The following is a 24,470-nucleotide window of genomic DNA, read 5'->3' as shown; positions in this document are numbered from 1 at the left end:
TTATATGGAGTTCGATTAATTTATACATAGAAAGGCTTAGAAATGATTTAATGAAGCTGATTAGAAAGTGCGATAGAGTAAGCCTAAGGTAATTTAGCGTTACAGGAAAGCTAAAAGGAGATGAGTATGTTTGAGTACCAGTTTTCAGTGTGGACAATGCCAATACCCAGTCTCAAGGGGCGCTGACAACAATGGTATTCAGGATTGTAATCGTGCTCACGGGGCTATGAGATGTTTTATTTTGATGGATCGCAGATTTTATTATGTATACTTAATGGATGGCTGTAGAGGTGAAAAGCCAGCTGTTTATTGACATCTGGAAGATCAGGTGATTCAGTGGCTGTGATTAAGTAGCCAAGACCTGGGCTGTGCTTCTTGTGCTGAATACCTTTTATGACGTAGATGGTCTGTCAGCCATTTTTGCACTACAGCCTTGTAATATTGCATTAGTGCTCTTGTTACTCTTGGTTGCTGGGGCTCTGCATCAGCCATGTGTCTGTTATCACAGGTTGCATAAAAGGGGGTGGCAGTGTAGCATAGTGGTAAGCAGCAGGGCTTGTAACTGAAAGCTGGTTTGATTCCCTGGTGGGGCACTGCTGCTGTAGCAGTGTGTAAGTCACCATAATTTTTTAAAAAGTGGTTTCCTGTTTGCAACTGGGTCAACGACAAATAAAGCTTCTTAAAAGGTATTTTTAGGTATTTTTTTGACTGTATTTTTAACTTCACCCAAAAAATGTCAGGTGGCGCTACGAAATATTTGTAGAAATATATGTACTGTATGTTACTACTATTTATTCTAAGCAAACTCTTTGGCCTTTAGAGTGTCTACAGTGCCTAACACATTATTATTTTGTGGTTGTGTTTTGTATTTACAATAATTTAAGATTATTGCACACTAGTGGCCAGGTATTTAGTATCTTTAGCATCAGATTTTACATTTAAAGACAGAAAAATAAATATACAAATATACAAATGAGTGCATTCAATACAATAGCTGTTCACATCATAGTTATCAACCATTTGCTCATTTTAACCTATTATTTATTGGTTTAAATGAATATTTTACCTGGTTGCACCACCTGACAATTATCAGTTGTGCCACCTGACAATGTTAGTAATGACAGGAAATATGCTGAATAATTGCATTTTTATTTCAAATACAAAAAAGTGTTTTAGTCAACAGTCTCTATTGAAGTAAAAGTAGTAAATTGATCAAAAACAGGATACATCACATGAGGTCACATTTGGTACATAGCAACTGGAATAGGCTACAGTGCAATAGATTGATTAGATACACTGTAATGGATTGTGACTGAACAACAACAAAGTCATGTTTTAGTTTGATACACTTAAAAAGAAACATCAGCTTAAGTCCACTGAGAATTTTTATTTCAAATATCCAAATGCGATTCATCAAAAGTATTCCAGGATTTTAAAAAAATTAAACGCATAGCAACTGGAATGCAACACTATATAATAAATACATACTAAATAAAAATCGATTGTGATTTAACAACAATGAACAATGAAGTCATGTTTGACAAAATATTTCAAAACATTTTGAAATGTTTGTTCAACACTGGTAGAGGGCTAATATCCCATTTCAGGTGTGCGTACTACAGCAGTCCCAGTCTGCATGGGTTAGCGGTGTGTGCCGTGAATTAAGAGGCTCTGGCTCTGAGATCACTTTGAGCACATCAGTTGTGTAGTAAAAAATGACGTCAGCAGGATGGGGCCAAGTGAACTTGTTTTTTCTTCCCAACCGTTACATGCAGCTCACCTCAATCTCATCACCAATTACCTGAAGAACTTGTCCCATGAACGGCTGACCTTCATATTTCACTAAGATGAACTTCCCATTCAGATTATTGCCATCTTGGGCACTGGCCTGGGTACTAGCTGTTTGCAAGGTGACCATTGTGGTATTGTGGCATTGGCAGATATGCCAGATATGTCGTGCTGATTTTTCTTTACCTGATAGTGGCATCTAAAATTATTTAAAAATTATTTAAAAATAATCATGAAGAAGGTTTGAAAGTGTATAACATCTTTAACTTAAAACTAATAAACATTTTAGAAATGTAATGGATAATCTTAGAGCTTTAAATAACATTATTTGACGGGTGCCACGTCAGGATACGCCCACCTGCTGAGACGCAAAAAAAAAAAAAGTTATTTGAACCGCAAGCTCTTTCCCTCAGTGATCCTGCAGGGCATTTGTGACAGCGGAAAATTCATGGATGTGTACATTGGCAACACAGGTTTTGTGCACTATGCCCTCGTCCTGCGGAGATCCCCAATGTTTAAGGAGTCCCTTTATCCCCTGGCTGGGTATTTCCTCCTTGGAGATGGTGGATATCCGTGCCTGCAGCATCCCGTGGCTGTCATCACCCCGTTTCTACAGCCTGTAGCTGGTAGGGATATTTACTGGACCTAAACCCAAGGTTGCCAACACACACACACACACACACGGTGGGCTCCAAAAGTCTGATTTCACAAGTACTGTTTGTTTTCAGCATTCATCAAAGACTTATACGCAGTGTGAGTTGTTTCGGTCTTATAACTAATACCGAATATTGACATAATTAATATGGTCCTCTTATGGGCACTTCCTTTGCAAAAGTTGTCATGAATTGTGTTAATAGAAATGATTTAATCTTGCTTCAGATACAGTATATATCAACTGAATAAAAATGCTGTGTTTGTTTTTTGATGAATGATGAAAACAGATCTTGATAGTGGACTTAGACTTTTGGACCCCACAGTAAATAACATAACATTACCAAATAATGTGACTATATAACATTCCTACACCATTATGTATACCACCAGGACGAGGTGAGGCCCGGTTCAACGGCCGCCATGCCACGGTGAGGCGCGTCATCGAGCGCACGTTTGGCATGCTGAAAACCCGCTGGAGGGCCGTCTTCCTGAAGGCCCTGGGGATTCGTCCGCTGTTTGTCCCCAAGGCGGTCGCTGCCTGCTGCATCCTCCACACCCTCTGTCTGCCACGGACCACGTCTTGGAGGCGGAGGACCGTCCGCAGCGTGAGGGAGAAGAGGACGGCAATACTGAAGATTGCACAGACGAGCGGGAGGTGTCTGGCAGCAGCCTCCGGGCTAGGCTGGCAGCACATCTGTCTGCTCCTGCAGAACTCCAGGCATGTCTGCAGGAGCATGACTACATTCAGGCGAGAAGAACACAAGACTTTCGGTTCTTCAGCATTTCTGTTATCTGGTTTGCTTTGAATTCAATATATGTTTAATTATTGTTATTTATTGTTTCTTTATATTAGTGTTCGTAAACTTGTTTACTGTGGCAACACAGTTATTTGTTATACCAATGAAGCTCCATTTGAATTCAATTGAATTATTCAGCATTTATATTATTTGGTTTATAATTTAAGGATAACATTTACAAGTTGTTACCTGCATAATTTGCTCTGGATAAGAGCATCTGCGAAATGGTAAAGTAGTGTAAAATAGTTCTGAAAAAGATCTTGCGGTATCATATGTTTGTCTAGTTGTACACAATTTCTTTTGACATTGTGGTCCTTTCCCATTAAACTGTATTGACTGTGGTCTGTCATGTCAACCAGTAGAACAGCAAGTAGTAACCAATCGAACAGCCAAATAGGCTGTATTGAAGCTGGGTATTAAGATAGCAGCTTATGACATGTGAACCACGCTCCTTTCTATTCTTTACCCTCCGCTCTTCTCTGTTCTACATTCTTACCAACTTGAGCAGACCGCTAAAATGATTATATGCCCATTCACTCTGCATTTTAAACAGGCTTTGCCAGGTACATTGAAATGCACTGATTTCATGAATTCATACAGTAATTGCTTTCACATCATTCTGCACCGTACGATCAGATTTATTTGATCTGTTTTCCCATAGACATCTGAGGGATGTACGAGTATTATGCTTTAGACAAAACACACCCCCTCCCATCAGGCAGACCTCAGGTTTAAAAAGGCCTCTAGCCAATTATGCGGATCTGTAGTTTGAAGACCAGAGTCTCCAGTGGATGCCTCTGCTTCAGCATGTTAAACCAATATTGACCACTAGAGGCCAGTATTTCTCTCTCACTGGCTGTGTATGAATCATATTCGTATTGATCGGCTTTGATGTGGCAGATGAAGTGGATGAATCTCACACATTGCGTGCACTTGTCTTGTTTATAAGTAATACTAGTAAAGTATTTGATGCACTAGCTTCCCCCCGATTCACATAACCAAGTGGTACTTGGTAGCTGCAAAACAGGAGTCCTTCAGTCAAACGTCCCTCAGAAACAGCTCCAGATCCTTACCTCCCAAAGTCCTCTCTTTAAGTGCCATGCCCTGTGAACCCCCCCCCCCCCCCTTCAGCCCCGTGACAAGTGGTAAGAAGTCTGAGGGGGCAGATGCCCAGGAATGTCCATTGGGGTAGCCCTGGTGTTTCGTCTTGTCCCAGGAGGGGTGTACCAACACCCTTTCACATTACATTGCATAACATTCATTTAGCAGATGCTGTTATCCAGAGCGACCTCCAGCACAATAGAACATTAGTGTATCCATTCAAGCTGAATGAGCAACAGTGTCAGACCAGGCTAACAACACTCCCAGACCAGTGAGTGTGAGCATAAAACCAATCGAACACTACGACAAGTTAACTTGTGCAACCTGACTAGATAATGGAAGCGTAGTAAACTACCATAAAATAAACAGGGAGTGCTACAAGTAGCAAGTGTTAGGGAGCAGGGAGCCTTTAGTATCTGTAGCCTATATCAGCGCAGTGACATCAAGAAACAGCCATTTAAACATCCGCTAGTCATGTCTCATTATCCATAGCCACAGGCCCACATCAGAGGATGTGTCCGGATGCTGTGGCGTCTGCGTGCAGTGGAGCTGTGTTTGGCCAGTGTCTGGGCTGCACATCTCTTAAGAGTGCGTCACCTACGGAAGCGAGGTCCCCTCGCATGCATCTGAGCAGCCGGGGGTCAGATAAAGGCTTTGAAGTGGCTTCTGAGCTCACCTTATGGTTATGCTATTAGTGGGAAGTAGGAGAAGAATGTGGGCTATTTCCTTATGAAAATGGCTTTGTGCCTTTCACTCTGTTAGTAATATACACCAGAGCAAGAACCTTTACTTAATGGGCGGCAGTGTAGCATAGTGGTTAAGGAGCAGGGCTCGTAACTGAAAGGTTGCTGGTTCAATCCCCGCTGGGACACTGCTGCTGTACCCTTGGGCAAGGTACTCAACCCACAGTTGCCTCAGTAAATATCCAGCTGTATAAATGGATGACATTGTAAAGAACTGTAACCTATGTAAGTCGCTTTGGATAAAAGCGTCTGCCAAATGAACAAATGTAAATGTACTTAAACTGGACTGGCAGTGTCTGCTTTTGTGACTCATCAGAGGGCTTCTTGGCTCTAAGAGCGTATGAGGTCTTGTGTTAATTGATGTGGTCAGTTTCACTACATAAAAACCTTCAAAGACTTTTAATCCAAACAGCCGGGGCTCGTCTGACATGTTGAATGGGTATAACTGGCGAAAGGATGTGGAAAATGTTTTGTTTCTCAGGAGGCAATTAATTGGTTTTTTTCAGCTGGTCTGTTCTGGCACAGCACATCAGTATAACAAGCTAAAAGAAACTGTCAACTGAAATAAAAATGACTTCATTTCCCTTTATTGATGTAACGCTGTTTGCATAGCAATCACTCCCACCTAGAGCAACTCGCCTAGCTGACTTACAACATTATATCAATTATTACAGCTTGATATTAAACTGAAACAATTCATGCTAAATAGCTCACTCAGGGCTACAACAGTAGGGTGCAGCATAAGGTAGAAATCTGACGTTCTGGTTAGTTCAGCTTCAGCACCAACTGTTATTAAGAAACGGTACCCATTAAAGGAAAAGCTTTGTCATCCGTAGCTTTCATAAGTGTGCCTTTCATCTTGTGTTTAATTTAGACCTGATGTCCTCATTTAGCAGACACAGCAGCAGCTTGTCAGGGCACCTCTGTGAAGCAGGTGAGCACTCCGCCTTTGAGTGAAGGGTGTGTGTGTGTGTGTGTGTGTGTGTGTGTGTGTGTGTGTGTGTGTGTGTGTGGCATGAGAATGAGGCCTCTGTTTCTGTTTCCCAGTTGCTTGTGAATAGTGATGGGGAAACAGAGCAGCCAGATACAGTTAGTGGGTGGGGGTGGAGTCTTGATGTAGGTAGGAGTGGCTGTTGGGGCTCTGGACAAATCTGGATGCAGGAGGGCGGAGCTGACAGATGAGGCCCCGCCTCTTCCTCACACCAGTGTCTCAGGTCATTAAGGAGCCCCTCCGCTCACACCACGCTGCAGTGATTCCTTTTGCAGATACATGTTCCTGTACACGCAGCATTCGCTCTACTCGTATGAATGCTAGGTCGCAGTTTCCAATCACGCAGTTGGGTGAAGACTGCCATTCTGAATGGCCACAGCAGAAGGCAACAATGCTAACTGCTGACTGCTCCACACTCATCCACTGATACATTCCCACACTTTCCCCACCGACCCAGGAATCTTGCCACCAGTCCCCTGCCAATCAACAAATTCAGCGTGTATGAGAGCTAACAGCAGGAGCTTTGATGTCTGTGCCTTATTTCACTTTTAGATGTCGTCCTTGTTAGCGTGGGGTGTCAGTGCCAGGGAAGTACCCACAGAGGTGAATTAGAAGCTAATCTGAGCTGTGCGTGAAGCCCACGCCCACACAGGTGAGCCCATCAGGAGCTCTGAAAACGCCCACACAGGTGAACTCCTGCCAGGAGCTCTTCAGAGATGTTCCGGTTGTGCACACTCGACCGGGTAATTGGATCCAAGAAACCGGCCAAATCCCGAAGCAGTAGCTCAAGGCTATCATTTAACTGCTCGTCTGGGGGGCAATTCAGCGCTTTGCTGTCTGATTTTATTCCAGCTATTTTTCAGCTGATCCTCAAAAACGGCTTGTAGGTCAGATTTTTAAAATCCCAACATAAACACTGTGTCATAACCCATTTAGGTAAGTCTTAAATTATTCTTGGGCCACTATTTTTTATTTTCTGGGGGAAGGGAGCTGGGATTGAGCTGTACTTTTGTTTATTGAAAAACCGTTTTGTCAGGAAACAGATGTAAAAGATGGCTAACCCATGCCCAGGAAGCTGGAATTAGCAGAGTGGGAAAGAGAGGACAGTGGGAGTGGGAAGTACAGGTCAGACCAATCCTACCCCACTGTTCTACTGCCCCACTTGCTCTGGAGGCTTTAGCATGTGTGACCGGGAGGCACTTTGTCCTGAACTCTGAATACTGAATTCAAGCAAGTATTTCTCACAGTCTCATCCACAACACAAAAGAATTCAGCGGTTACTGGAATAAGTGAATGTGTTAGAATTAGAAACTAGCAATCGCCCCCCCCCCCCAAAAAAAATATGAATTTGTTTCTCAAAGGTAAGGATGCACTGGAGTTACATGTAATCTTTGTCATTAAACTTTGCGCTTACTCACAGAAAAAGATACGTCAATCGCTGACATCCTGAAACATTTCATTTATAATTCAATATCATCCTTATGAATAATCAGCAACCTAATATGCATTGCCTGTAACATTAGCTGTAAGATACTGTATGTATCAGCCATTGTGGCTGTAGGAGTTTGTGACCAATGTTTCCCTTATGAGGTGCAGCCTCCATGATTACTGGCATTTAGTAGATGCTTTTATCCACTTTAGTCTTACACAGGTTACAATTTTTACATGTTACCCATTTATACAGTTGGATATTTAGTGAGATAATTGTGGGTTAAGTACCTTGCCCAGAGGTACAGCAGGGCATCGAACCAGCAACCTTGCGGTAACTAGCCCCGCTGCTTACCGTTACTCTACACTGCTGCTCCGTGGATGGGTCGCTTAAATAAGAACTGCTTTTGAACCTCTTCCTCTGTATTAATGGGAAGCACCGCGGCTCATCGGTTCGCCCTGTGATGGGGGCATTACTCCAGCCTGAGAGCAGCGGGGGTGTAATTGTGTGGAGGGCCCTCGTAGCTGGCAGGCTGTTTGCTATTTACCCGCACTAAATGCATTCAATTAGGGCTGCGGCGGGGGTCGTACAGGCTGGGACGGGGATAATGCCTCGCTGTCGCGGGGGAATCAGCGTACAGGGAGAAAATGGCCGTCGAGCGATTCTGGCCGCAGCTGGCCGGCTCACTCCCGGCGAGACGCAAACCCGGCTACAGTCAGATCCCGCTGTGCACCCGGGTACGGGACCCGTGTGATGTTTTGCAACTACCCAACATATGCTCTTAACGGAAAAATGAAAGCCAGTGGAATCAAGTACCGCAAGATGTGCAATATAGCGGAGTATGCAATTATCCAGTGTGATGTTGCAGGGAGCTGAATGCAGTGAGCTGTGGGGCACCGGAGATGCTGTAGCTGGCTTTGAGGATGCTCGCGGTTGTCACTGATTAAGGCGATATCGACCAGACCCGGCTTACAGGGACCTGGGCTATTTTTAGCCGCCGCCGGTTGTCTCTGCTGTCAGCTCGACACTAAATGCAGTCTCTCAAAGGCAGGGGTCACCAGGCGTATGCTGAAGAAGGGCCAAATTCCTGAGGTTGCATCAGAGGAGTCTTCTTTATTTGTGGAACAGAATTATGTCCTAAGTCAAACCATTTTGGGAATGATAAACCTTTATTATGAGTACAACCCCAGGACTTTGAAAAAGTTTTTTTTTTTAAATGTGTATGCTTTGCACTGTGTTTGCCAACAACCGGTCTTGTTAAATCTGATGTTATATCTAATATCTAAGATCGTATTTATTTATTAATGCAGTAATATGAATCGAAAAGGCAGCCTCCTGTTCAGACTGTACCAGGTGAATTACATTATTAGTCAGTGCTGAAAGAAAAGGAGCCTTGACTTATGCATAATTGAAATTAATACATACCCAAAGAGAATGTCCTCTAAGGAAAGATGTTCTCAAGCACAATAGCACAATAGGTGCACACTGAAATGTGTTCATATCACAGCAGTCAGGCTCATCCTTCATACGCAGTGTCCTCAGAGGCTTCAGACAGCCTGTGGGCCGCACTTTTTGAAGGTCCTTCACTGTGTCCCTGACAGAGCGGAATCAGCAACGATATGTTCCGCTTTCCTCTTCCACGTCCTTTAGTGCTGGGCCTCTCTGAGTCAAAGCGTTGCTGTGAGACATCGGAGCCAGTTGGGTCTTCCAAGCCAGAATGGCACAGGGTTTGCAATGCAGACTGTGATACTGCAGTGGAAGGCAATACCACTGTATGGAAAGTTTGGTACAATTGTTATTAATGATTTATAATTAGTTATTCCCACTCCAGACTTGACATAAACTCATTGTGGCATCAAGGACGAATGGTACCTCTTTGTGCTTTTTTTGGGAGCTGCCAGAGACGAGGGTCTCTGGTCCTCCCTTCGGAGGCCGCGTGTCAAAGTGTCGCAGCGGGTGACATTTCCCTGACATTCTCCGGCGAGATGAAAGCGCGGCGCGCTCCGACAGGAGCCGACAGCGGGCGTCGCGGCGACGCGGGGCCCCCTTTGATGGGCGCGCCGTTTGATGTCGGCTTCGCCTGAGCGCGGCCGCGGCTACTCGGGATTCTCTCGGCGGAGAGAGGCGCCCGGGCGCTCGTTCGCCCGCGGACCACCGCACCGTTCGCCACGGCAACGAGGATTCCGGAACAAAGGGACCCGCGGCTGCTCTCGCAGTCTGGAATGAGCTCTCTGAGAAGAAGAGGACTCTGGGAAATCCCAGGATCTCTGTACTGAAGAAGAGCCCTGGCCTTTGCTGCTGAACCAGAAATCATTTTTTGTGCATCAAGAAAGACTGATACTTACACACTGCCTCTTCACATATTCAATAAGGCAGCGTTTCCCAACCCTGCTCCTGAAGGTACACCATCCTGCATATCTTCTATCTATCCCTGCTCTACCTACCTGACTGAACTCATCAGTGGCACTTTTGATTAGCTGAGCACACCTGATTTAGTCAAGCAGGAAGGATACATAGAAGATATGCAGGACAGTGTGCCTCCAGGAGCAGGGTTGGGAAACACGGCAATAAGGGACTTCGAGCTGTCTGGGATGTAGGAGTTTTTAAAAACATGTATCTTGCACAGCAGCATAGAGTACTCTTTAGCTAATCAGCTGTGTTGCCGGCGGCTTACAGGTTTGAATCTCGGATGAGACAATGCTCTTGTGGCATACGTGCTATGCCTGAAATGCTTCAGTAGACAGCTACTGGTGTACATCAATCATATATAAAATTGTAAGTTATGTAAATAACACACAGATTAACGTCTTTGCTAAGACATTACATGATATAATGTAATGCTATTTTTGTTGGTGCAGTGTGCAAGTAACTCTGAGGGCGATAGAGTTCAAGGTTTGAATTAAGACTTTGGAGATGGTTCTAGCCTAGGTTGTATTATCTAGGTTTTTTGCACAGCTTGTTGGCTCCTTCAGATCAACTTGCAAAACATATAAATGCAGGCTCTAAAACAGAAATGTGCTTTGGTGCTCACATTTGCTGTGTTTTGGATCAGACAGCCCCTGCCACATTCCATTCATTGTGCTGACAGCTAGTGGATACTGTGATATTAAATGGGTATGTTAACCGGAAAAGACATGCGGCATATTTTATATAATTGAATTTGAAAAGTGTACATTAAGATGTAGCAGCATATGGGACTTTGAGCTCAGCGGTTTGCACAGCTGAATACAGTGAGTCCTCCACAGAAGTGAAGAGCTCAAATTGAGAAGCTATTAAACTCCTTTGAAAACCTGCAGTGAAAAAGCCTTGGGGATTTTTTTTTCGCCAGCTTGTCTTATACGACATAAACACAAACAGCCATGCAAAATCCTGTCTCTGTCTCTCTCTCTCTTTCACTCCCTTTGCATTTTTCCTCTCTCCCTGTGTCTCTCTCTCTCTCTCCCTTCCCATTCTTTCACTACTCCTCTCACTCCCTTTCTCTTGCATCTCTCTCTCTCTGTCTCTGTCACTCTCCCTCTCTCTCTGTTTCTGTCCCTTCCCATGCTTTCATCCTTTCTCTCTCTGTCCTTCTCCCTCTCCCTATCTCTTTCTCTCTATCTGTATCTCTCTCCCTGTCTCTCTCCTTATCTCTCTCTCTCTCCATCTGTACACCCCCCCCATGTTTGCAACTCAGGCAGAATTGTGCTGTGTCTCTTCCATATTTCTCCCAGCGGGGTTCAAAGGTATGCTTTCTCCCCATTAAGACCCTGCCATGCCACGGATTAGAGACTCTTAGAAGCTGTCCATTATGGAAATAGCGAGCTGCAGACACTACGAAAAATCCAAGCGTTCTCTTCTCCCTGCATTAACTGTGGGCGGCGGAGTGCTGGCACCCCTTATCAGACTTCACCTAAACTGAAATGCCATTGGAGGGCGCATTCTAATACCACGACTGCACGCTCTCAGCCAAACCCGACGGCTTGTATTCGCGTCATTGTCGTTTTTACAATTGGCCGATTACAGACTCTCTTGAGTGCGGTAACAGAATTCGCTCTAGCCATAAAATGTCACCACTTTTTTTTACGAGGCTTTAATTCACTCTAATATTAGCCTCTTGGCATGTCACGCTGCGGTGTAACGCCTCTCTGTGCTGAGCTTCAGAGCCTAATTTAAGTTTCTAGAAGAGCGGAGACGCTTTGGAAAAGAAGTCAGTGACTACGGATATTGTGAGGGAGCTGAGTTCTAGCATGTATGAAAGGCCTCTTTAATTGCCCTTGTGAATAGACGCCCCATCAGTTGCGACAGGTGGCGGGACCCTGTTCCTGGAGTGCGGGAGGTGCCTCTGCATTCAATTCCCCTCGTTAATTAATCAACCTTTAATTGCTTAATTGGACCACGTTCCAGGCTAATCGAAGGCAGGTGGCTGGTCCTCTCGTGGCACTCAGAGTTAAGGGACCTGGGACCATGAGCATGCCAGAAGAGGCGTCGGCGGCTACCCCTTAGTTAAGGCTGCGCGGGTCTCCAGTGTAGGAACACGGTCCCGGGATCGGTTTCCCTATGCAGAGAGCCGTCACAAGATGGCAGTGTTTGCACAGAGGAGGCCCGGAACAGACCCGGAGTCTGGAGTCTGACTGGCGAGATTATTCCGTGGGGTCTGCAGCACATGTCGGTGAATGCGCAATGAGAATGGAGGGGGGGGGGGGGGACTCTGACTTCGGCAGCTAAAGCCTCCGTTTATTTGCACGCGGAATGGCCCTCCTTGTTTGGTCCTCGCTCGTTAACCCAGTGAGTGCCGCCAGGTGAGGTCGTTAGCATGTTCATCACATTTTCAGATTACACGTGTCACATTTGGGTGGTTTTGTGTGATTTTTGCACTTGACTGACGGCTGGCCCTATGTAACGACCGTCTGAGATGTGCCGTGCATGGATATTTCCCTGAGAAGTACGTATCTTTATGGAAAATTTCTACACACAGGCAGCCGTGCTGCTGAGCTATTGCAGGAGAGCTGTTCCCTCCCAGGAATGCATTACGAGAAAAGCAAAGCCGTTCTTTTTGCTTCTTCCACATTTTTCTCTGTGACTCCCGTGGTGAAAGTAGCAAAAAATAGTAACACATACTTAAATCCTCATGTCAAAGTTAAGAACAAGTCAGAAAGAGAAAAGGCTGAACCTCTCCCTCCTCACAGATACTGCTGTGTTTATGCATAGATTCAGCTTGGAGTGCATGAATGAAGCTTCACGACCCCAAAATCAATGTGTTATCAGTCATTCAGTCATTTCAACCAATCATAATGTATTGCCATGGACAGCAGCCTTTTGACTGGTGCACGTTTGAACGGCTGCTCATGGTAGCTCCACCCCTGATGGGGCTCATGATGCCTAACTCTCCGCAGGCTGCAAACAGCGTTGGCTCCAGCCGGTGCCATTGACGGTCCTCCTCTCGGGGAAGCTGTCAGTCTCTCTCGCGGTGCCTTTGTTTGGGGAAAGAGGCACCTGCCCCAGGGCGTGATCAGCGCGGCGCAGATCAGGCTAACAGGAGAAGGACACGCTGAAGGGCCCTGTCTGACAGAGTGGCTCTGAAAGACATTGTGAGTGTCTGTCTCCCGCGGGAGAGGGGCGAGGGGGGGGGAGCAGTGCTGAAAGACCAAGAGACCAGAGGCGAGAGACAACTCCCAATTACAGAGCCATCTACGGGACCAATCAATAACTATCGACAAACAGGCCCATAAGTCGGCCTGGTTCAGGTCGCTGGCCCAGCGAAGAAATATGTTTGGTGGTATAACACAATGAAACCGTCATAAATATACTGCAGCTTTAATGGCAGCAGTATAAAAAAGTTAGCTCTGCAGATACAGCAGGGGCAGGCAAGGCCCATGTCACTGCCTAATGCAGTTTTCAAAACTAGATTTTTCTAAAAACTTTTTACTCCCTCTCAGAATAAACCCAAGAGAAAAACCTCATTTGCCCAACTGGGCGTGCTACGGTTGCCTCCAGCTCTGTTTTATTGAAGATGAATTGGAGACTGAGCTTTAAAACAGGGAAGATACGTTTTATGATAATCACATATGCCCCTGAGTCGGTTATGAAATCCAGCATGATGAAGTGGCTTTGTGTTTCGGAAAGGCGACGGCTCTGTTCATTTTCGCCCCATCCTCTCAGACACATCCAGCTCTGTGGAGATATTTATCAGGCCCGGGTCGAAGTCAACACGCGGGGCCAGCCTCGAATAGCAATGTGCCGATCCTCACACCTCAAAAAGAATTCATATACTGAAAGGAATACTGTCAGCAAACAAGATTATGTGTACGAGGCTGGCCGGTATTTCAGAATTGACTGTCCCTTCTGAATGTCCTCTTTTTTGTACCCTGAGACATTTCATTAACATTATATTAACATTATAAAAGACTAATCTCTTACTTGTTCTCCATGCACCTGAGGGCCATGAGCCCACTGGATGTCAGAGCCCTGCCAGGTTGCCAGCTTCACTCGTCAAAGCTCTGTTGGGTTGCCAGTTTCAATTGTCAGAGTTCCATTGGGTTGCCAGTTTCACTGGTAACATCCCCGTCGGGTTGCCAGTCTCACTAGTCAAATCCCTGTCGGGTTGCCAGTCCTGTCTCCCTTCTTAGCATGCCGAGGGCCTAACGCTTTAAGTGTCAATTCCCCCTGGCTCAACATCGCGCTGTAATTAGCACTAGCGTTATGGCCGGCCATTTCAGAGTGCCATCTGTTATGCTAATGTGACATTTCCTCTGAATCGTCACGCCAGTTCGCTGCCCAGAGAGGTGAACCCGGCCCCGGGTACACTGCCGCACGTCACCTACCGAATCATCTTCCACAGGAGCACGCTTTGTGACCCGCAGCACTGAATCGGCCCTCAACACAGCAGCGTTCAGTGTTCAGGGAAACATCACATAGCCTATAAAGAAACCACAAAAACTAGCATTATACATTCAGTGACTTTAGAGATATTCCATTCCTTTTAAAACCACTGCTCTGAAAGCTACATTTAGTAGTGTAATACATTCAAACAATGTACAAATATCAAATATTAATATGTAATATGAAAAAAATGCCCCCGGCAGTAGAAAATCTGCTCATATTGTGTATAGAATAATAAAATTGCACTGGAGGAGTCATCCCTTATGGAATTGCCTTCACTAGGGGCCATTTATAACTGTGGGCTGGCCTAATCTCCACATTATACCCAGTGCTCCTCGCATGGAGAGTTACTTCATAATGTATGTGGGAGCTGGCGCTGAAATGGAGAGACAAAGATTTCACGCTCCCTTGGTGGTTAACGCCAAGCTTTGATGTTGCGGCGGTGATGGCGACCGAGACTGTCCGCCCCGAGCTGATGCTCACCTCTTTAGGAAGGTGTCATTGGACGATAGCCATAGAATTAGGACCGCCCCCGCCGTCACGGCACCTCTTTCCAACTCTCCTGGCGGCCCAGCACTCGCTTTGCTGAGCGCTCGACCACGGCACGGCGGGCAAACGGCATTTTTCCAGGACCAAACAACTCCCTGACCCGCGGAGGTGAGGTGCCAAAATCGGGTCGAGGGCCCTTGTAACGACTCCTCTAAATCGTTTCGGAGCTCCCGGCAACGATGGGGGTTTGAATCGCTCGAACCCTCATTTGTTTCCGACAGAGAGGGAAACCACTCAACCTGCCTCCTCTGGCCCCCGTCGCCGGTGTAATTGCGGTGATAACGAAACCGATAAAATAAGCGCTCCTGTAGATTATGATCTAAATGAGGTCCCTGAGTAACTGAGCAGATTACATTTTAATCAGCCCATTGCATGTTACTATTTTGGAATGCATTGAATGAGCAGTTTGCATAATGCTGCTGGCGAGAGAGAGAGATATGAATATTATGTAAGCATTCAGCCATGATTACATTCTCTGTGATTTCATCTAGAGACATATAGAGTATTTGATAAAACAAAAAGCCTACTTGATTGGTGGATACTGTAAGACTCTCTTTAAAGATGTTGGCAGTCTATTGTAGTGGCTAAGAAGCATAATGCAAAAGGTTGCCGGTTCAAATCCTATTGTGCAAGGTACTTAACCCCAACTGCCTGAGTAAATATCCAGCCTAAAAATGAACAATTACTGGTTTGTGTTTCTGGATAAGAATGTCTCCAGAACCAAGATTATCCTATGAAAAAATACCTTTGTTTTATAGGTGGTTTACCTTTCCTTTGTCAAACTCATACACATCATATACATAGAAAAAGTGATCAATATTGAATCAATAAATCAATTTTATCCATTTGAATGATCAAGAGAAATTGGAAAGAACACTTAGGGAATGAACTGTGTTTCTAAGCCCTTACAAGCTTTGCTTAGAAGTATTTTATGATGTTTCTCAGCGTTTCTAAGCTCTTACACAGCTTGCTTAGAAGTGTTTTCCTAGATTTTCTTAGCAGTTTTTCTAAGCTTGTACAGAGCTTACTCGTAAGTGTTTTCCTAGTGTTTCTCAGTGATTTTAAGCTCTTACAAAGCTTGCTTATTTTTAATTGCTTGGCACGTCCAAGCAAAAGCTTCCCCTAGCTTTTAGTTTCTCAATGAACAAGCCTACAAGCCTGGGTACCTTTGAAACAGGCAAAAAAAAAAAACAACTACTTGAGGAATGGATGGTTAGCCAGTGTTGTGCATGAACGTGCTCATTTTTTTAGGTGAACGGTGAATTTGAACGTATCCGTTTGCAACTAAAGAACGTGAACTTGAGCTCGTTCAGGATTGCGCGAGATTCGGATTCCTTGGGGGTGGTAACGTTACTGCTTGATGAATACACGGACGGCGTTATTCCATACTTGCGACGTTTTTATTAGTGCAACTCATCAGATACACAGCTCGACAGCTCGCAACCAACTGTCCATATCCCGCGTAACAATCACTGCGCATGTAGGCGTGCATAAAAAACAGTCCCTGGAGCAGCTCGTTTAAGAAATGGAAGAAATGAACTGGGACTGTGAATTCAAAATTGTGAACTATGAACGTGAACTTGTTCATTTTAATCTGTGTGAACTGAACTTTGAGCTAGCTCTTGTGAAGTGTGAACTTGCACAACACTGTGGTTGGCCTTAGCTCATGTGGATACTAGGTATGTCACGATACCAGAAATTTAGTAGTCGATACCGAATTCGACTACTAAATTTTTGGTATCGTGACATGCCTAGTGGATACTGTACTTTTCCAAGACTGGAGTGACCTTTGCCAGAGTGTTCTGTGTGCTTACCCATCGATGCTCCGGGTAGCTAGCAGGCAGGAAAAGGAGCCAAAAGGGTAAGTCACAGTCAATCTGAGTGGAACAGCTCGTGCATAAAGATGAGCTGGGGACTGAGCCTATGTGCCCCTGGACAACAGGGCAGCTGGGGCCAGACCCTGTCTGAGTTGCCCTTGCCCCAGTGCCGCAATAAAAGCACCCCCCCTCAAAAAAACAGAACCAAAACCACTCTGCCATGACGATACCCTCAGACTGGCCAGCTGTGCAGCGCCAGCGATCGACGCCACCATTTAAAGAGAAGGCATCTTTCTCCAGCGCCCATTACGTTCAGCGGGGGCTTCTGGGAAGGATGTGCACTCGCGGAGACAGTCCCCGTGGGCCGCCAGCAGGGGGCCTTCGCACCTGGGCTGCGCTGGGACGCTGCTACCGAAACGAGAGCGTCAGGAGCAGAGCCAGGGGAGGAACAGTTGCGAGCTGAATTATTCAGAGCACACGGAACAGCTCCTTCAATCGATCCTTTTGTGGGCTCTGGCTGAAAATTAGTTGTGAAAGCTGTGGGCAGTTCACTTCACTAAGCAGAGCATCACTCAAAGGCCCTGTCAAAACATAGAAGAAATGGGCACCCTTATTTTAGGGCTGCCTGTACATGTTCAGTTGTTATTAAAAAATGTATTTTATCCTTTGTATGCAAGCACTATTGTTACCAGTCACCTTGAAATTATTGGTGAATGAACTGAATGTATGTTTCATATGTTAAGATGTATTGTAAATGTAAAATTGTGGTTTACTTCCTGATGTTCAATAAGGCATGGTTGCACATCATACAAATCTTGATACTGTCTTCAGTAAACTACTACCACTACTACTGCTACTATTAGCCTACTACTACTAAAAAATCTTTATTTTTACTATTTTCCATTCCATATTTTACATTTTAGAATAATAGCAGATATCAAAACTATGAAATAACACAAATGGAATTATGCAGTGACCAAAAAGTTTTATAAACTAAAAACTATCTATCAACTATCAAACTATATTATATTTTTAATTCTTCAAAATAGCCAAAAATATAAATAAAAATGATAAAATATAAATATAAAATATAATTTTTAAATATATAGACATCAACTTCACTGTTTACATTTGTCTAGAGAACAAATTTCAAGCATTTAAGCATAAGTCTTTTGATCACAATGTCTGAATGCCTCTTTCCCATTATCTTAATCAGATGTGTCCAAACTTTTGACTGGTACTGTACATACTTACATATTTTACACACATTTTTACTGTATGTAAAAAATAGTATTTGAACAAACAGCTTTTAAACTGAAATCAAATTAGCCTTTACAAATGACATTGTATCTCAAATTGACGTGTGAATCTTCTGAAAGACTTCCCGGTGTGTCCTTTGAGAGGATGACTGTCCGGTAAGCAGTGTCCCTCTTATTGGAAGATCCTCTCAGGACGCGGGATATCGTGCATTTTTTAAAGTTGTTATTACATGTTTTTTTCCCGTTGCCAGGGGGATCTTCCGATAAATGAGCACAATAGCATAAAACTCAGGTGGCCCGATACCTGCATGAACGGATATCGTGTCATCGACTTCGGAAAGCCGGTTGTGAAACAACATCCCACACAATCTGAAGTGCTGATTATGCCCGTGTTATGGCTTGTGATACTTCCTGGCACATTGTAAGGACCTGTATTTAGACAATAAGTCTTTCTGCTGGAAGGAGTCGGAGTTTTAAGAATCCGAAACTGTACCAACAGCTGATACATGCGTGGAAGAGTCTGTGTTCTCTCACCACCACATGCATATTTGTAAACGGGCCCTCAGAGGACGGGTCTGTTGAAATCGGCGTTGTTAGCCACATCGACTCGATGTTCTCAGTAACGCGCTGTGCGCTCAGCCAAATACTTTCCCTTGGGTTCATTTCCAAGTTTCGGGTTATTTTTCCCCCCAGAAAAAAAAAATTTTTTTTGCTTTAAACCCCAGTCAGATGTGTACGTCACATGATAATCCTTACATAATCAAATGTAAGTCATTCACGCTTCAGGGAACAGGGTTAACTGCTGTGCGCCACCACTTAGCTCGTCCCTCAAATGCAGGAGACAAGCTCGCCAGTTTTATTCAGTTACAGTCTGTGAGCTGGGTGTGTTTGAAATGAATTGCGAAATAAAATGGCAAATGCCAAAATGTGGCACACAGCCTGTTATTCAGATATCATTTCCAGGCATTAGATTTGATTGAGGAGACGACACGCCATATAACAGGCCATATACTGCATGTGTGTGTATAAATTATAGAATATAATGTACACAGAGGCACAACTATATGAGGGAACAATGACCCAGCTGGTGTATTTCATTTTTAAATTTGTCTGCTGAAAACTGGACCTCGTTCATAGCCTGTGGTGTGCATGGTTATGTATGTTACAGACGCACACGTTTATCACGCGATGATGACTACGCTTTGAGAATAGATTAGCACATCCAGTGTTATTAATGTGATATTCTGAAATTCACGCCCCTGACATGATTGCGGCTGGCACAGACGTTTCGCATTGTACTAAGTTTGGTGTACACTCCTTGCTTATGAGTGGGGTTCGAGGTGGCTGTCTAGTTTGTTATCCATTCTATCCGATTATTGTCAATATTTTCGTGTTCTGTAGCGTTGCGTTCGAAATAAAGGGCGCCTACTTTAATCGTAATCTTATCTGAGTTATTCGTATACTATACGTATACTATTCGTATACTGTACAGAAATCGTATACTATACTCAATCACGGTCCACAAAGAGGTCGTTAAATAGGGCGGTTAATGAGCTCCACACAATCACAGTCCGAGACGCTGTGCTTTAATGACTGCTCATTCTCCGGACTCTCCTACATGCGTCTACACTGTTTACTAAAAGAACTTTGAAAAACGGGGTAAAAACGATGGCCCTCAACCAAAATGGAAATGGAATTCAGCACAATTCATACCAAAAATGCAGGCCGTGTAAAACAGCTTTCAAAACCACAGCGCTTCATTGCTCGCAACAGTTAATAAAACAATGCATTTGTAAGCGCAGACATGACTGAAAGTCGTTTAATGTTTACTTGTGTAGTTACAGAGAATGTAGTACAAATGCAAGATCAAGGCGAGATCGTTTTAACAGTAGGATAGGACATTCGTTGAAACAACATTTATTTAAAGTGCCACTGCGTAAAAGTCACCTAGATTGTCTCTGTGAGAAAATGAGCCAGGGGGAAAGCCTTTTACTGGACAAGCCAAACTGTCAAATAGGCAGGTGCCACTGACTTCCCACATGTATGTAACTAATACTTCCCCGTGGTCTCATTTTCAAATGCTAATCTGACCTTCTTATCCAGCAAACCTAAAATGAATGTCAAACTCTTATTAGATATAATAGACACGAGAAAATAAAGTAGGCTACTGTTATTTTTTCTGAGAACATTCCTGGGTGTCCTTTAATAAAACAGACTTAAAAAAAAACTTGAATAAGGTGTTGGATGGCTTCAGTTCCAGTAAAGCGAAACTGATGGCGTGGGACACACCCAGCCATCCCTATGCCATAGGCTAAGCAGTGCATGGCTCGCGTATTCCTGTAAGTCGTCGCTCAGCGCTGCAGGATACGGATGCTGGCTGATATGGACAGTAAGCAGCTGTCTGGAAAGGAGAAGGGACGGGGGGAGGAGGGGGGTGTGAGCCGGAATCGGCCCACTCCTGGAGTGCAAAGAGGCCCGGGAGAATTGCGCACTGCTCCCGGTATCTCCTTCGAGCGTGCGCGGAGGGGGGGGATTCAGTCTAACCGCGCTGTCGCTTCGTCCCTTAACACTGAGCGACCTGTCCAGCAAGAAGTATTGCCGTTCTTAAATTCCACCGCAGTGGTTCCTGCCAATTTCTGATGTGCCATTAACTGCAATGCCTTCTTGAAACGTGTCACCCAGAGCTAAGCGCGAAGCCCCAGAGAGCGTAGACTGAACGCACTGCTCTCTAACTGCTACAAAAGCCCGTTCACAACAGCATTAACAACATGATGCGTTGTTGGAAGTACAAATTCATCGTTAGAAAAATACTGTTTTTTCCCCCACAAGTGCTATCAAAATGCATTGAGTCATGCCTAAAAATGTTGCGAGAGAAATTCTCATTAATTTACACAAAATTTCATCAGTGCTTGATTATCAAAAATAATTATAAAATACAGTATACAATAATACGTATAAAATACAGTACGACAAACATTGTGTGTTTTATAAATACATTAAATATTGGACTGGAGGGAAATAATAATAAAAATATCAATAATAATAATAATTATTAAAAAAAAAACATTAAAAAAAACCACTAAAACTAAGAAGAGAACAACAACGAAAGTATCGATCAGTGCCCTTGTGTGTGATCAATCAGCAGTTCTTCAGCTGGTCCAGGTTCTTGACGAGCTTGCTGAGAAAGCGTTGCAGCCGCTCCATGGCGACATTGCCGATGGTGACGTGGAAGGTGGAGTTGGCCTTGAGGAAAGTGTCCAGACGGCTGTCGGCGCCGGGCTTCTGCAGCGGGCAGTTGAAAGAGGCCGCCAGCAAGTGCACGATGCCCTGCAGGCTGACGATGTCGGCGTGGATCTGCGCCGTGCCGTCCATCGGCAGGTTGAGCAAGATCACCTGGAAGGTGTTGAGGTTCTCCGCGATGGAGGTCAGGCCCTCGATGGGCCGGTCCAGGGTGATGTCCGGGATCAGCTCCAGGCCGCTGAACACCATGTTGGGCGATATCCGGAACTGTTCAGAGAGACGAGAAAAAGGAAACGCTCATATGTTTTTGCGGCATATCTTAACAGTAAGACACGCCTATAAAGTGCCTGCAGCAATGCGTGTTTTACATCAAAGACAGTGTTTGACATGAAAAGTGATTTAGCCAAAGTAGGCTATACAATACTTAATCGGTCATCGAGACATCGATCAATAAATTAATGAGTACAGACATGATTGAAAATCATTTAATGTTGTACTTGTGTCATTACAGAGGATGAAACACAAATGTAAATATGATCTGCAGAGAGCTTCTTTTTTCATATTATACATATTTTCCAAATGACATATTTTAGCCAGTCTGCTGCTTTTAAAATGGCCGGCAGAGCATTTGAAGTGCCTTTTGTTTATTGTCAATTAATTTACTCATGCCTCTGTTGTAATTCATACAATATATATACAGTACCAGTCAAAGTTTGGACACACTTTTCTTTCTTTATTCTTACTGTTTTTCACATTTTGGAATAATAGTAAAGACATCAAAACTATGAAGTAACACAAGTGGAATTATGCAGTGACCAAAAAAAGTGTTATAAACAAATCAAGACTATCTTACCTTTTATATTCTTCAAAATATCCAAAAAAACTTTTTTTTTAATTAAAATTTTTTTAAATTAAAAATTTCTTTGGAAATAAATTCATACATTAACTATTTATGTTTGTCAGTGAAACAAATTTCAAGCATTTAAGCATATCTCTGTAGATCTAATTGTCTTTGAATGCATGTTTCCCATTGTCTTAATAAGGTGAGTCCAAACTTTTGCCTGGTACTGTATATAAAAAAATTCATGCTGATTGTATAAGGAGTGCATGATTACCAGGGCAACAAAGTAAGGGAATCACCTGATTTTAAGAAAAACAGGTGTGACCAAAAAGAGAAGAGAAGAGGATGGTTTGACAGGTGGAGGAGGGGTCGGGGGGGTGGTGGTGGTGGTGGTGGTCTAGGGGTGAGTGAATCACTACCTCATCTGTCAGCTTCTTTATCCGGATGATGGTGGTCTGGGCCAGCAGCTTGACGTTGTTCTTGATGGCGTCGACGGACAGCGGTCTGCTGGTGCAGGCGGGCAGCAGGAGCAGGAGAGAGGAGCACAGGAGTGCGGCGGAGCGGTGCATCTTTCAGGTCTGCGGCTCTCCTGGGACACGCACGGGGGACACGGTGACCAAACCAAAAAAAAAAAAAAAAAAACACACACCGACGCGTCGTTCCTACGACCCTGAACCCTGATCTTGTGTGGATTTTCCCCACTTTTCATGCCATCGACCCCCCCCCCCGGACCAATCAGGGAGTGTGCTCTTATCGCACCGTAGTTACAATCGCTACGCAGTCAAAACTGTGATGGAGTCATGCACTAACATTAAACACACCTGCACTGGTTGTAACAGTGTTTGGTTTTGACTGTTTTGTGTTGGTTGGAATGTGAGGGAAAAGCAGGTATTAACATCATAAATAAATATGTATTTCTACCACAGTATTTACATTGCATTTAATATATTAATGTATATTCAGTATATTAATTAATACATATTCAAATGTTCTTGTTGGCTAGAAGACTTTCTGTTCTACGGTTTAGAATTTAGTCCATTGAAATGCGAAATAATGTAACTATTGTAATGCGGACACATTCTATAAATATATACAGTTCAAACGATATCCAATACAATTTGCAATAGAATCTCATGCCCTCTCATACAGTTGAAGATTCATGCTGCATAATTGGTTTATATATATATAAATACACTACTAGTGAAGTGACCTGCTGTCCAGTACGATAACATGCAATGTCACTGACATGAAAATATCAGTCTTTTACAAAGATTTTTGTGTTGAACAGCAAGATAAAAGTACTGTATTTCATAAACCAGAATAGAAAGTGATGTTTTTGTATTTGTAGTTATGGCCGAATTGCCAGGAACGGGACAGCCATTATTGAACGGGACACGCTCACAGATCTGACTTTACACTGAGACTCACTGTAAAAAACCCTGTTTGCACAACACTGAAATTTAGCTTTCCACTCCAAGCCCTCCTGCCAGAGAATCGATACCCAACGAGTGTCACCCTGTTCTGTGCGCTTGCCTACGTCTTCTCAAACACACCAAAAACGGCATTCGTTTTAAGATACGCAACGTGAATAATTCAACCCCTCATGACATCATGCTGAAGGACTAGTCAAGCACAATGGATAAATGCTGGTTTTACAGAAGGGTGAAGCCATCTATGATTAAATAAGCTGTCTGAGAAGGGTGTGGAGAGCGACCGTCCCACTGACACAACGCCATAACAAAGAGAGTACAGTAGTGGGAGAGCGTGCCTTACCTCTTTCTGCCCGGGGTCTGTGTCACTCTCAGAGTCCATGAGAGCTCCTCTTTTATAGCTAGGCTAGGCCGTTGACTCATCAGTCAGTGATTCACCTCTTACCGGCCTTCCCACTGTACCGTCAGGGCCCGGAGAGCTTTCACTTTCTCAAGGAGCAAAACAGAGGAGTGGCCCCAGGGGGACTGGTGGGGGGGCTGGGGGGGGAGCTGGGGGGGGGGTCAGCCGATCCTCAGCACGGCGTGCGCTTGCCACGGTCCCCGCACTCAGCGGTCGCCCTCTTGCTTCCTGCGGGAAGCGACCTGGCTGGCATCCAGGTCCAGAGAAGGGCCACCTCCGGCGGCTTGCCTAATCTCCCCGTCCGCAAACAGACCCCCCCCCCCAACCCCCGCCCCCCGTCCCATCCAGGTGCATACCTGAATGACCTTCCACCCTATTCTGTATGTTTTTCTTGGCCAGCACGTAGCCAGCCAAACTTGACGTCACTACACCGCTGCTTGTTGCTTTACTGATAATAACATTAAACAGTATCTTTGTGCCTTGTGTTTATTCTGGAAATCAGGCTTATTGGCTGTCAGTTGCTGAATTTACTAGGTCTTTTCATCTTTAGAAAATGACATTACTGTACATTTT

General features: G+C 44.3%; 1 protein-coding gene across 2 annotated transcripts; it reads right to left on the bottom strand.

Annotated features, from left to right (window-relative positions):
- Window positions 1-21,019: 21,019 nt before the first annotated feature.
- Window positions 21,020-23,860, bottom strand: LOC118772108 (leptin-like). Of its 2 annotated transcripts, XM_036520372.1 has the most exons (3): window positions 23,841-23,860; window positions 22,487-22,656; window positions 21,020-21,493 (listed from the first exon to the last, which is right to left on the bottom strand). In XM_036520372.1, exons 2-3 carry the CDS (start codon window positions 22,634-22,636, stop codon window positions 21,125-21,127), a joined length of 519 nt encoding a protein of 172 aa, XP_036376265.1. In that variant the 5' UTR covers window positions 22,637-22,656; window positions 23,841-23,860; the 3' UTR covers window positions 21,020-21,124. The 2 variants fall into 2 exon arrangements, with proteins under 2 accessions (XP_036376265.1, XP_036376264.1); XM_036520371.1 differs by lacking the exon at window positions 23,841-23,860 and having other exon boundaries at window positions 22,487-22,927.
- Window positions 23,861-24,470: the final 610 nt, after the last annotated feature.

Source organism: Megalops cyprinoides, chromosome 25, assembly GCF_013368585.1.
Source record: "Megalops cyprinoides isolate fMegCyp1 chromosome 25, fMegCyp1.pri, whole genome shotgun sequence".
Lineage (NCBI taxonomy): Eukaryota > Metazoa > Chordata > Actinopteri > Elopiformes > Megalopidae > Megalops > Megalops cyprinoides.
The sequence above is the reverse complement of the archived record's forward strand: the minus strand, read 5'-3'. Positions and strand labels throughout refer to the sequence as shown.